The 12,813-nt window shown below is 45.1% G+C and overlaps 2 protein-coding genes and 1 non-coding gene across 3 annotated transcripts in view; 1 reads left to right on the forward strand and 2 right to left on the reverse strand.

Annotated features, from left to right (window-relative positions):
• The window catches only part of LOC126576276 (peroxisome biogenesis factor 2), a 170,745-nt gene extending 159,907 nt beyond the window's left edge, over positions 1 to 10,838 (reverse strand). The window contains exon 1 of the mRNA XM_050237484.1: positions 10,835 to 10,838. The gene's annotated coding sequence lies outside the window, so the exon portion shown is untranslated. The remainder of the gene's footprint in view (positions 1 to 10,834) is intronic.
• Trnah-gug (transfer RNA histidin (anticodon GUG)) lies at positions 6,246 to 6,317 on the forward strand. The gene has a single exon. It is a non-coding gene; the product is annotated as a tRNA-His (tRNA).
• A 1,294-nt stretch (positions 10,839 to 12,132) lies between the features above and the next one.
• The window catches only part of LOC126576224 (exportin-2), a 3,859-nt gene continuing 3,178 nt past the window's right edge, over positions 12,133 to 12,813 (reverse strand). The window contains exon 6 of the mRNA XM_050237414.1: positions 12,133 to 12,813. This exon is cut by the window's right edge and continues 4 nt beyond it. Within this exon, the coding sequence (XP_050093371.1) occupies positions 12,355 to 12,813 (459 nt within the window). The 3' untranslated portion in view covers positions 12,133 to 12,354.

A 12,813-nucleotide genomic window follows, 5' to 3' on the forward strand; every position in this document is an offset into this window, starting at 1 on the left:
ACCCGGGCCACAATGCCCTTCCACTGAACCGGGAAGTGATGGCGCACCGGGAGGCGCAGCATAATGTAAACAAATTTAGAGTTCTAGCACGCGCCCACGTGTATGTGTGTGTGTGTCTGTGTGCACCTTTGGCCGATTCGGGATGGATGGATGGACAGGGACGTAAGTGCTGCGACTCGCCCGTCATCATCATCGGTCGCTTGTCGCCGACACTGATCCGCACATAATCCGCGAACGATGGAATCACGAGCACACCTCTCTCTTTAGAGCTCGTTCTCTTTCTCTCTTTCCGGGACGAATCTGCGTCATCGCAAGTCGGGATTTTTTTTTTGTTATTTTATTATCATTTTTCCCAATACTCCTGGTCCGGAGGTTTGGTGTGCGCAGGGTAGGGTACCGTGGCACATAAGCGATTATTTATTTTTCCCAAATATGATTTCGTTTTTTGGGTTTCCAGGGAGCCGGAGAAGCTCCACAGATTTTCGATGCTTCATCGATCTGCAAAGGTGATGTAGACGAACGGTGAAATGGTTTTGCGGGGCAATTGTCCTGTGAGTCCTGTGATCAAGTGTCCCTGTGAGCGTAGAGGCTGGTTGTTGGAGCTTAGAAACATATTAGAGGGATTATGTAGAGTCCCGGCCAAGAGTCCGCGTGTGTATATGTGTGTGCTATTTCTTATCAATCGTGCAGAGATCCTTTCGAAGTCCTCGACCACAAGAAGAAGACAAAGACGACGACGACGTCCTGGGCGAGTTTCCTCTTCGTCTTAAGAAGGATGTCCTTCGGTCGGCGATGGTTGCTGTTCGTCGACACATAACAACAATAGTTACGCGCGCGCGACAGCGAGAACGAGATAGGCAGGTCCGTAACTATGGCGAAGGGAAACTTCCGCGAACCGGAAACACCTGCAACGCGGACGCCATTGCCGGAGTGAGACATACGGCCGGTGCCGAGCCGGAGATAATGTGCGGGCGGTGCGCACGCGAACCGGAGCATCCTTGATGCGCCACACATTCTACGCTCTCCCTCTTTCATTCTCGCTAGCCCTCGCGTTGCACTCGCTCACACTCTCTGTCGCACGGGATGTTTCGTAGCAACCTTCAAGTAGGCCACGGCCATGCGCGTTACTGAGGCGTCGCACCGACAGAGAAAGAGAGCACGACGGCATATGGCGGCCACCAGGACAAAAGGGGGCGAGCTCATTTATCGGAAAAGCGATTGGCTAAATGCCAAGAAAAACACACTAATCCCCGATTTTCCGATCTGCCCTCCGCCGCCATCCCGTTCCCTCGGCCCCTTTCCGAAACCTTCGGCACATAATTCCTGTCCTGTCTCTCTATCTCTCTCATCGTCCTTTAGTGGGTGGTCCCCCCCTCCCCCCCGCTCCGTTTGGACGCCGTCGATGTTAGATAATGTATTTAGAGGGAAATGTACGTGTGTGGCGTTCGATTTCCACGTTCCTAATTCGGGACTCGCGTGGTTCCGTCGTACTCATCGTTAGGTGATCGTTCGTTCACCAACCAGCGACTCGCGGTTCGCCCAGGGAAGGTCCTGCGTTCGCGCGTTATGTACCCTCTGCTATGGACACCTCCATTCCCAAACCCAGCCTCGCCTTATCTCACCACCAATCGTAACCTTATTAACCGATTAGCGAACCTGGCCAATGGGAGAGGATCCGATCTTCTGCTTTTCCGATCATGGCGTTATCTGCTATGTAGACATGCGTGCGTGCGTGTGGGCGGTATGTGTGTTTGTGTATCTATTGATTCTATGCTTTTGCTGGAAACAGGGTGGGTGAGTTTGCATGGACCGGGTATCGAAAATCGCATGAACTGATCTGCTATCGATCGATTTTTGATTTTTTGTTTTGTTTTATTACTTCTGCCTGGAGTCCTTTGCATATTTCAGCTGAACTGTGGGCCATTACTGGCACAAACGACGGAGGTTGATGTTTGGAGAGATTGCCGCGTATGATGATCCCGCTTATATGATATCTGTTTAGCCTAATCGCCGTTCTCTTGCTCTTGGTAATCCCCGTCGGTAAGTGTCTGAAACGGAATGCATGCCGTTATGAAGTGAGAGATCCGGTTGTAATTAAGAGTATCGATTACAACACACGGGAATCCATTTTGATTGTGAAAATGATGTAGAAAGTTCTTGTCAGGATGCTTTGCAACAATAATGTCCTCAGAGAGTTGGATAAGGATTTGAATTTAACTGAACATCTTAGTTTACGAGATAAATGTGAATCATTTAGGTCAGCAGGCTCATCGTTTTATCGCTAAATGATGCTAAAAATCACAAACCATTCGACGATCCAGCCGCAAACTGCACGAACCTCTATTATGTAATTTACAAGAAAAGCTTATTAATTCAAAAGCAAAATATCGGGTCACTTTGTTGCGCAAAAGCGAGTTCGCAATAAACGTTCTGATTAGCAAATTAATACCAAAGGGTCCCAAAGGGTCCAAGTACATTAAACTGTTCAACACGCAATATCATTGTCATATGAAGTGTTATGTTTTTTATATTATATGCTTTTTTAATTACATTTTCAGCTGTATTTTATTGCAGCTATCCATACGTCCCGAAGTCAAATGAATCGTTTTTTTAAAGGTCCGCTATCGTTGGCCGACCAGAACATGTAATCTGATAGAACCATCACAAAGGATAAAACGTGTAGCCTGTTAAAAATCCTCGATGCTCGCGCAAAGAGATTTGATCCCCTTTAAAACCCAGAAACAGGTTAAAAATTAAACCGCATGTTTTCTGCTGCTTCGTAACGATTGCAGATTATAGGCTATCATTCTCATCGTTCTAGGAATTCACACCTAAACGATACGTAAAAATGAGATTGATGTTAATCCTCCTAGCAGCTTTATGATTGTTTCCCGAGACTCTATATCATTTTCTACACAAGAAGCCCTTTGAAAAGGAGCAAGAGATTGCTCTCACATGTACTGGCTGTTCTGGGGAGTCACTTGATGTTTATTTATTAATTGATTAATTGGCTTGCTATTGTATAGCATTTATTGTGTTTTAAGAATCCAAAGTGCACGCTGACAATCATCGCAGCATTAACTAGAGCGTTTTTAATCGATTGGATGTTTGACGCCAATTCTCCGTCGGTTACAATACGGATATGAGTAGTAGTGTTTCATTCAGTAGCGCCAAGCACGTTATTTCTGCTAAAAAAAACCCTTCAATTGAAAATATATCGAATGCGAACGTCAGCATATTATGATTCGATAGCGAGATAAAATCGAGAATCGATAGTTTTTCCATGGTATTGGCCGCTACCATGTTGATTATAAAACATTCCCATGAATATACAAGTCCACCAATGTTCGCTGTAATCATTCCGTATGAATATTCAGTGCGGATGATCAAAGTACATATGTAACCCCCACGTACCGATCATTGTGTGTCTGATAATGTACAGAGAAAAAACATTACAGATAATAATTGTTCGCTCTCCGAGCAATATACCTGTCTATTAATGAATCGTTTTGAGTCAATCCAATACAAACAGTAAGATTTAATTCCCAAACATTAATTGGAATTTCTTTGCAGGAATAAAAAACATTTAAATGTTTCTATCATGGAACATCCTTCCATACTTTTCTAATAATAACTGTCATTCATTTATTCAACCAACGATAGCTTGTTATCGAAAGTAAGCCTATTTTTGCTTCCGAAAGCCGTGTTGTCTTGTATTGCGATGTCGGAAAAACAGGAAAATCGGAAAACACTCACCGCATCCAGCCCAGCCACACGCATGGTACCGTAAAAGATTAAGACAAACATCAGCCTCGTGATCATCGCCTCGTACTGGATGCTGGATTCCTGGGGCCCCCGTCTGCAAAGGATGTGCACTCGATTCCGTAACGCATGCTGCCATCGTTCCCAAATCGTCCCGCTACCGGGGACCATCAGCACCACACGATTCCGTCACGGATCATACCTCTGTGCTGGTGCGGCTGCCAGGAGCTCATCCTCCGGGAAGAAAAACAACAATTTATAATTAAATTTAAACTGCCTCCGAGTTATTTTCCCTTCGGTGCCTATCGTTCTACAGGGTGCTTTCTAGGGCGGTGCCAGGGGATTGCTCATCGGTTTTTCGGGATAACACACCGCAGCTGTGGGTGAAAAATTCCGTCTAGAACCCTAGGTGGATGTGGCCACGGACACCCCACATGTTTCGGGGTGTGGATGTTTCTGCAAAAAAAAATCGCTTCCCTTCAGCCACCCCGGCTGGCCACCAAAAGTCGACATGCGGACTAACTCCTACCGCCCGCTAGCAAACCTATGGCGCACCGGGGGACTAAACGTCAATCAGTCGTCTCTCTTCGTCGAAGCCACGCGTGAGACCAATGAGCTTAAAACAAAAAAAAAATGACAAAAAAACAACAAGGCCCCGTGGCCGCAGCCCTTTCACCACACGATGGTAACTAGTATGCAACAGTATATTTACTATTAATTTGGAAAGTTGTTTGCTTTTTTCCCAGCGCAAAAGAATCGCGCCGGGTTCCTGTTGTTTTTGGCCATTTTCCAGTTTTTTCCCCCGTTTTTTTTTTCATCTGTAGTCCTCAATAAACCCGCGGCCACTGATTTTCGCTGATGTGTGTTAGCTCGCTCGCCGTCGCACAGAACGCGACCAGCGATGCAACATTCAGTGGCCATCGTTTTGGCCAGGTCATTTACTGCCGAGTTAGAATGCGAGCTTTCTAGTTCCGAATTTGGAATCATCGTAGGACGTAGGATGTTGGAATGGAAAATGAAATCCTCATTCGCGTGATTGCTGCCGCGGTTTTGTATTCGCGAGAAATGGCAGAATGGCGCCCTAGGCAATGTTTGTTCGCCGTGTGTACTGCACCGTTAGTATCGGATGATTTGATTAGCTAGCTCCCCTATTGTTGCGACTTGTATGTTCACTTCACTGATTAACCTTTACCTCGTTTCTGTACCCCTCGTGGCCTCCCAGAGGACGAAATGTGATTGTCGAAAAGGGTTCCTTCATTTCGATAAACAATCCGTTGTAGGACGAAACTGGTAATAATGTTTTACACAATAAAGGATTGCGATTCAGGAAGCTCTGTCCGCATGAATACTTGTCGATTCGTATGAAAAGAATCCAATTATCGTAATGAGGCGTGAACATAATCAATAACCAGTCGGGCGAATATTGGCATTGGGTTTACCAGCTCGATGTGAATTTGCCCCCCGGGTTGCGGTCAGCCGAAAAACCCGAGATCCAGCTCACTGCCCAGCTAAAGGAATTATCGAATATTCGTCCTGATTTATTGATGTTTTCCTTTCTGTCTGCCATTTGCATCGCCCTCCATCTACGCCCGCTGCAATTGCAGCTCCATTTCACATCGTGCTGCATCGAACTGCGCCTGTTGCCGCAGCTTTTTCCGTTCTCATAGGGATCGCACTAGCCGTGGAAGATGAGGACGTTATCGAGCCATTGGCGTATGTACGCGAGTTTCCAGAGGACTCGTCATGCTTTTCCAGAAAACTTGCAACCCGTCGGAAACCACGCCCTCGAAAAAACAGGAAAATTTGTCCTGGGAAAGAAGGGTCGATGAAGTGTGTGCTGGGGATGAGCCAGGCAGCGAGGGTCTCGCGTAAGCGTAATCTGCCCTGGCTTCTATGCTGCTGTCGCTTGGTAATGGGGGTAGAGAGCGTGCATCAGGGACAGGGCCGGTTGAATAGTTACTCGTCCTTTTTGTGATAATTTTTTATGCAGTGTTTGTAGTTTCTTCCTTTGAGGCGGCTATTTCAGGAGGATAATGAAACATGTTTCCTTCGAATAGAAAAGTGAAATAAAATGTAAAGTTATTTAACACATTTTTCAATGAAATTTTCTTAGTTTAATTTTAACTTCAAGTGCAAGCAAAATGATTATTTATTTGTTTAATTTAAATTTGATTCATAGAGATGGCAAAGAAACAGTAAGTAATGCTGTTACACCAGCATCCCCACCCGGAGCTAAAAAGCTAATTTTATCTCAAAGCCCCTTCCGTTGGTCGTAAAAAAGACAACTCAACCATCGTCAATACTGTGCCACCATCGCAGAAAGACCCAAGAAACACCCCACCAATCGCATCGTTTTCTTTGGCCCCACTCTGCAGCCTACTTTCACATTGGAGCCTATGGTTTCGGGTCTGTAATTGGCCGTCTTTGATCCAAATTTCAACGGTATGGCGTGTGGCGTATACTCCATCAAGCCCTCATCCGCAGCCGTGATCGTCTAGTGGTTAGGACCCTACGTTGTGGCCGTAGTAACCCAGGTTCGAATCCTGGTCACGGCAGTGTACTACATTCGGAGAAGCCAAAATACTTCCAACCAGGCGGGGGCTGCTCTCTAAAACACTGTCACGGAGGATGGGAAGAATGAGATAACCTTTTATATAATTATTACCTTTCTAATAGGCATCTAAGTCAACAAAGATTCACATGATTTTGATTTGCTAAAGACACAAAAAAGGAAATGAAACATCACTTTTCGAACCACCTCGAACTCGGGCGAACGGATTGATCCTTTGGCTAAGCGAAGCTCATCCCGTGCACGTTAGCAACCCATCCGTGCTTAGCGTTCCGCCATAACGCAGGTTGTTTATTATCCCACCCACGGGGTTTTGTCGCAAACTCGAACCATGGAATCTCGTTTGCATACCGGGAGGAACCAACGAACGCCGACGGCTCCACGTTCCTAGCCTTTTGCAATTTATTTTCCTTGTCAAAACGTGCTGATCAACAACACACACGATGGTGCTCTTGCGTTACCGCTAGCGGCATCAGGCCCACAGTGAGGCTGAAGCCATGCTGACTTGCCAACAGGACGACCTCACCCCCGATGGAAGCTAATGAATGTGGCGAAGATACGATGCTAACAAATTGTGGAGTAAAAATACCCGTTCTTGGAATGAGTTTTCTTGGATCAAAAGATGATACCAGCAACGGTGATCGATCCATTGTTGTCGCTAGTCTGTTTGCATCAAAGGATTTTTCTCCTTTTCTCCTGGCCAAGATGGCGACTGTCACATTTCCGGTTACAGGTGTCCTGGCAACGGAACCAGCAGGCATTCCTACCCTCGGGTGATGTACGGTATTGGTACTAGGCATGACAACCGACTCGAGTTTTATCTAAAAGAGGGGAAGAGCAGGGAATATGTCACAAAAAAAACGTCTAATTTCCCTAATGTACTGAAGCGCGATTGTGCATAAGCCTTGACATAGCCGTCGGCAATGCGATAAAGGTGTCATCCAGTGGGTGGATGAGCGGGTGTTGACTGTCACGCTGCTGGTGTGTCGTAGCCTAAGGAGTTACCACTAGCGATGGGACTTCTGGCCGGATAGACTAGTAGCGATGGTAGGATGATAAATAGCACCCCTTTGCAAAAGGACATATCACTAGAACTCATCAATTAGTGCTAATACCTGCAGGTAATCTACTCAAAAAGTTTTTTGGGGGATTTACCTTCGGATAAAAGCATTTACAGCTGAAGCAAAATTATCGCCTTCGAAGAATACATCAAACGAATCCTTAATCAAACAGGATTTAAAAAAAACGTAAAATGATCAGTGTGTTTTATCAAGCCCAGTTACCTGGTGTGAATCGTAGAATTAAGTTAACTAGCACCTCAACAGTTAACATGTTGAAAGGGAATTTACTAATAATAACTAAATAAATAATAACGCTCTGCAATAAAGTATTAAACTTGATGCAGACGTCATATTGGAGTACGAATTGTTGAAAATATTAATGCGTATAAACGGTGATCTTCCTACAAAAACGGTAATCAGTAATCGTAATTAATTCAACCCTTCCCCTACAGGTAACAACAGAAGCATAAAAGGATAACAAATTATCTACAATATCTAACAATCGTACCGATAGCTGGCATTTCTGTGGTCTTATATCTTCGTCTACTTTCAGTGTTCCACCAGATGATCGATAATAAGCCAATCCCAAAACCCAATTTCATGGCATGCAACTGCACAATCGCCACATAATCTGTGGCCAAGACCATCCGAATCGATTACAAAGCCACGGTCATAAGATTGCAAAAGAAAACGGGAAAATCTAGCAAATGCAATAATGAACTGAGAATGTGCAATATTAGCGCAGAGGATCACTTCATTTGGGAGCATCGGTTTGGGATCAGATTTTTCCTTTTTTTTTTGCAACCCAAAAGGCAGCAAAGACCTCTTCAGGCAAGAGTTGATTCAGCTGTTGTTCATTTCAGTTGGCCCTCTCACAGACACTCGAGCTGCGAACCATCAGTGTGCCAGATTCAACGGGGACCCGAATCAGGACTGCACGTCCTTTTGCCGCTGCATTGTGGTGCCCGGCGTACGGTCGGTAGAGCAATCGGAAGAAGTCATTATTCGAATTAATTGATGTGTAAATAGTGGAAACATAATACCGCTATGGGAATGTTTGAGTAGGCTGCGGTCGAGGATGGTCTCATGCGCACTCACTGTTCCTTAGCAGCTACACGGACGGGACAACAGCCGTCCTTTCGCTTGCTGAGATGGGAAGGATGTTAAGGATGTTTACTTTCCAACGGCCAGGGCGTCTGCTACGATTTCCGTCCACAAGGGAAAGCAAAGGCTGTCGATACAGATATTAGAGACAAGGAATATGATCTTGCTAAATGTTTCAACGATTAAAAAGAAAAATCCAATCGTTTTTATTATTGTCTGCATAACTTTTATACAGCAGATAGTGGGCAATAAAACTGCCAATTCCTATGAGAGTTTATTTAAAACCCAACAAAGCATCGTCATATGAACAATTTCATTATCATCGCTAACAAAAACACTAAAATATGCTGAAGGCATTGCTGCATGTTCCTGGCGTGGACCACCGAATTGCTAATCATAAAATTGTAGTTTCATTTGTTCTCGGCTCAATCAAAGCGATTTATTTTACTCAGAAAACGACCACCAAACGAGTGGATGCGAATGGCTATCAAACCACCATCAGCCGCGGCTGAAATGGGCATCGGATAAGCTCCTTACGCGGAATCCGGGTGACAAAAACAAGCCCACACATTTTCAGAACCGGCCGGTATGGCCACGTGGCCACACCGGACCGATGCCCATTCTCGCCGCAACCGATGGTTGTGCGGTCGTGGGCCGTGGTAAACAATGGCATTAACGGCCCCGAAACCATCCGGACATGCTTATGATCCTGTGAACGATAAGGCGATGCCAGGCGTGAGACTGCGAGTTTCCTCTTCCCCTGGCGGCAACCATCGGACAGGACGATATAAAGCGTGGAGGGAAAACAAATTAAAAACCCACTCTCGGAGGATTTTCCACCTCGTCTCGGGGTGGGCGACTTCTTTTGTCGTTTCGAGTGTTGGCACACTTCACAGCGCCGGAAGAGACAGGGTGCAGGAAGCAGTCTGGCCTAAGCTGCTCGTTCGGAAATGACTTCTGTCAGATGCAATCGTCGGGTCGGATGAGACGATTGAGTGTTTAATGAACTGGCAGTCCCTGGGTGGATTGATTGCTGTTAAAACGATCGCACGCCGGAAGTATTAAGGCATGTAGAAATTGTGTTAGAACGGAGATCTGTAAAATATACTCTGACTAAGGAAGGGATAATCTAAATGGTTAGACCAGGTCAATTTTCACCAAACTTGGCACAAAGGTATGCTACTTGATGGTTTAAGGTTTAAAAGGTCCCCTTTCTTTCCAAATTCCATCTTCTTTTCAACAGATTCTCGAGGCTGTGAACTGGTTCCCAGTTTTACTCGATTTCTCTCTCATTCAACGATCGATATCATTAATATTTTACATCGCTGAAAATGTTGCAAATATTTCGAATACATCAGTGAACAACATCAAACGAGTGCCTTTAGTGGCAACAACAAACGAAAGGCCAATTACAATTGGCATGTAAAAACCATCGTCAATTACAATTCCCGTGTAAATTTCATTGCCAAAAAATAAGCGTGCATTTCGTTGGGCACCTCCGGCACGGTTCACTTCACATGTCTCTCTAGGTTTTTTTGATAAAAGATATCGCGTGGCACAGTCTCGTCTGTTCATCGTTGCCTAGTGATGCAATTAATTAGCTCATATTGCCATTCCGTGCCTGTACGACGGCGCCAGTACGCCAGGCTGGTTGACCGTGTGGTTCTCTGGATTTTGAATACAACATTGGATGGGGTCCTTGCAGGGCACCAGGTGATGGAACCATGGAATGGAACCCCTTTGTAGTGGCTTTATGGATTTAATATTTGCTTCCCTCTGGGAAAAAATCAATCCGGAGCTTCTTTCTCGCTTCCTGGCCGGGATATATGTACCGGTTGCAGCGTCAGGATAAGGTGATTAATATGCCACGCCCGGCTGCAAGGCTCGTTTCTCGTCGGCTCATCCCTCCCAGTCCACGCGTGTACCCTTCGTTTATTGAGAAAATATTAAAATTGTCTACCAATCCGTCGTGCTATGCCAGATTTGCGTTACATTTTTTTTGTGTTCCCTCCCTTCAATCATATCGCCCTTCGTTCAATTCCCTTCTGCGGAAACCGTGGCTAATGTTACATTGCCAAAATGGCGCCAACGCTGCGGAGTAGCATTTTCATCGCCGTTTCTTCCTTTTTTCCTTTCCTTCGATAAAAGATGGATGTAAATTTGTCACCCAGTCCATAAGGGTAAGCCCATCCTTTTATTACTATCGATTTGATTGACTGATTGACAGGTGAGAGGACATTTGAAAGGATTCTCAATCATCGAAACGCATGATTATTGTACATATCGCATATACAAATAGACCATGATAGAGTACGAGACGAATACGAGGTGAATTTAGTGGCTTTTCCCAAACTACATGAATAACTTTAGCTATAACTTATTAATGCCTTACATTTTAAAACGACAACATATCTCACGAAAAACTGGTACAAATACAAAAAGCATTTTATTCATGACTTCTATAGAAAGCAGCAATTGAAAAGAATTCCCAGGCCCATCGAATTCGGTGGACTTGGCTGCGTATATCTGCGAGAGCAAACAACGTGACTAAAAAAATCCATAAATCTGGCAAATCAGATGCATTAGCTTTACCCAAGAAAAAAAAGTCTGCAAGCCTTCAGTTGGAACCATTCGCAAACACTAAACCACATAATCTTGCCTCATTCCTTATAGCTCCATCCCATTCCCGTTGGGCCTTTAAAAACGGAAAAATAAACACATCAGGATCTGCGATGAGGGAAGATATAAAAAAAACCCGGTTCGCTAGTCCAGCCTTTGGAAAACTCCGTACCGTACCGTGGTTGATAGTAGAGGCCGAAAAAAAGTGCAAAAAGTTGGAATATGGGTAGCATATTCCAGTTTCATATTACGGGGGGCGCGGGGATATCCCCGGGATGCGATCGGATCCTATGAAAACATTTCCATTTGGATCACTTTGCATGCATAATGTTATGAGCTAGTCGTTTCGTTCTGGTAGAAAGTAAAAGGCGATGAAAGCAGACAAAAAATGTGACGACCACATCCACCGGGATCCACCGACTTATTTTTGATGGTGGCAAGACCACGAATCACAAGGCGACGGTAAAAAATAAAATCCCAAGCTTATTTCTTAATGCCCTTCCTGGAGTGCATTGCCATAAGACGCAAATAGGCAAATTACTCACGTGACCCATCACGTGGGCCCCAGCCCTTGGGGCTATCCGTAAGGCGTTCCAGTCCCGGGGCCACCGAGGCAACCGAGCGGAGCCAAGGAAGCATTTACCCGCTCCCTTTTTTTCTTTTTGGACTGTTCAGGGATTTGTTTTTCTTTGCCAAGGGAAAGAAGATTGTTGGCTGCTATTCGATGTCCAAGAAATTCGCCCTCAATTTCGTTTAAGGAAATCGTTTCCGACGCAACCATTAAGCTGTTTGTTTGGAAAAATGTTGTACGGAAAAGTGCTTCCGGCGTGAACTCAGTTTGCTAATTATCTGTTTATCTAGGATTGAAAAAAAATCTATCCTACGTTCAGCTTGCACAAATTAATGGCTCATTATCATATAACATATACTTGAGTCAATTATTAAAAAAAAACCTCTATATACACCAACCGGAAATTGTCATCAACATCAGACAAAGTAATCTCAAACTCACTGGCATACTTTTTATTACAACAATAGGCATTTATTATACATGTGCACGGATTCCACGATTCACGAATACAGACACATTCCACGATGATACTTAACATGAAGGGAGGCTAGCTTCCTATGAAATGCTGCCATAAAACTGGGACAGTTATTTAAATGCAAATGAGACAATGCCGTTTCTGCCACCCGTCAACTGCTTCCGGGTCATGCGATCCCACTCGGAGGGGTAGTTTACGCAATTTGCACTCCGCTCTGGGCGCAGTATTTCTGCAGAGCCTCCTGGTGAGCTGCCGGCAGTGCCGTTACAAGGGTACCCACCTTGCCGGGTTGCGACTGTGCCAGCTGGCCCAGGTTTTGCACTAGATACTGACGAATATTGCTGATGTCGGGCAGCGGATCGACGGGCTTCGAGTGAGCAAAGTTCAGCTGCGAGTAGGCGGCCTGGTAGCCGGGAACGTCCTCGATCTCGATAAAATTGTCACCATCGATGGCCGATTCATCTGGAGGGAGCTCGAATATTTGCACCAAGTTTTGCAGCAGCTGAGGCCAGTAGTTAACGTACGGATCGCTGACCATTTCCGGGCACTCGCACAGAAGCTTGGTGATACCAACCGTCACAATCTTTTGTTCCAGCTCACCAGACACTTTGTTAATGTCCGGTACAAGGACACGCTCTAGAACCATTCCAAA

Source organism: Anopheles aquasalis, chromosome 3 (assembly GCF_943734665.1).
Source record: "Anopheles aquasalis chromosome 3, idAnoAquaMG_Q_19, whole genome shotgun sequence".
Lineage (NCBI taxonomy): Eukaryota > Metazoa > Arthropoda > Insecta > Diptera > Culicidae > Anopheles > Anopheles aquasalis.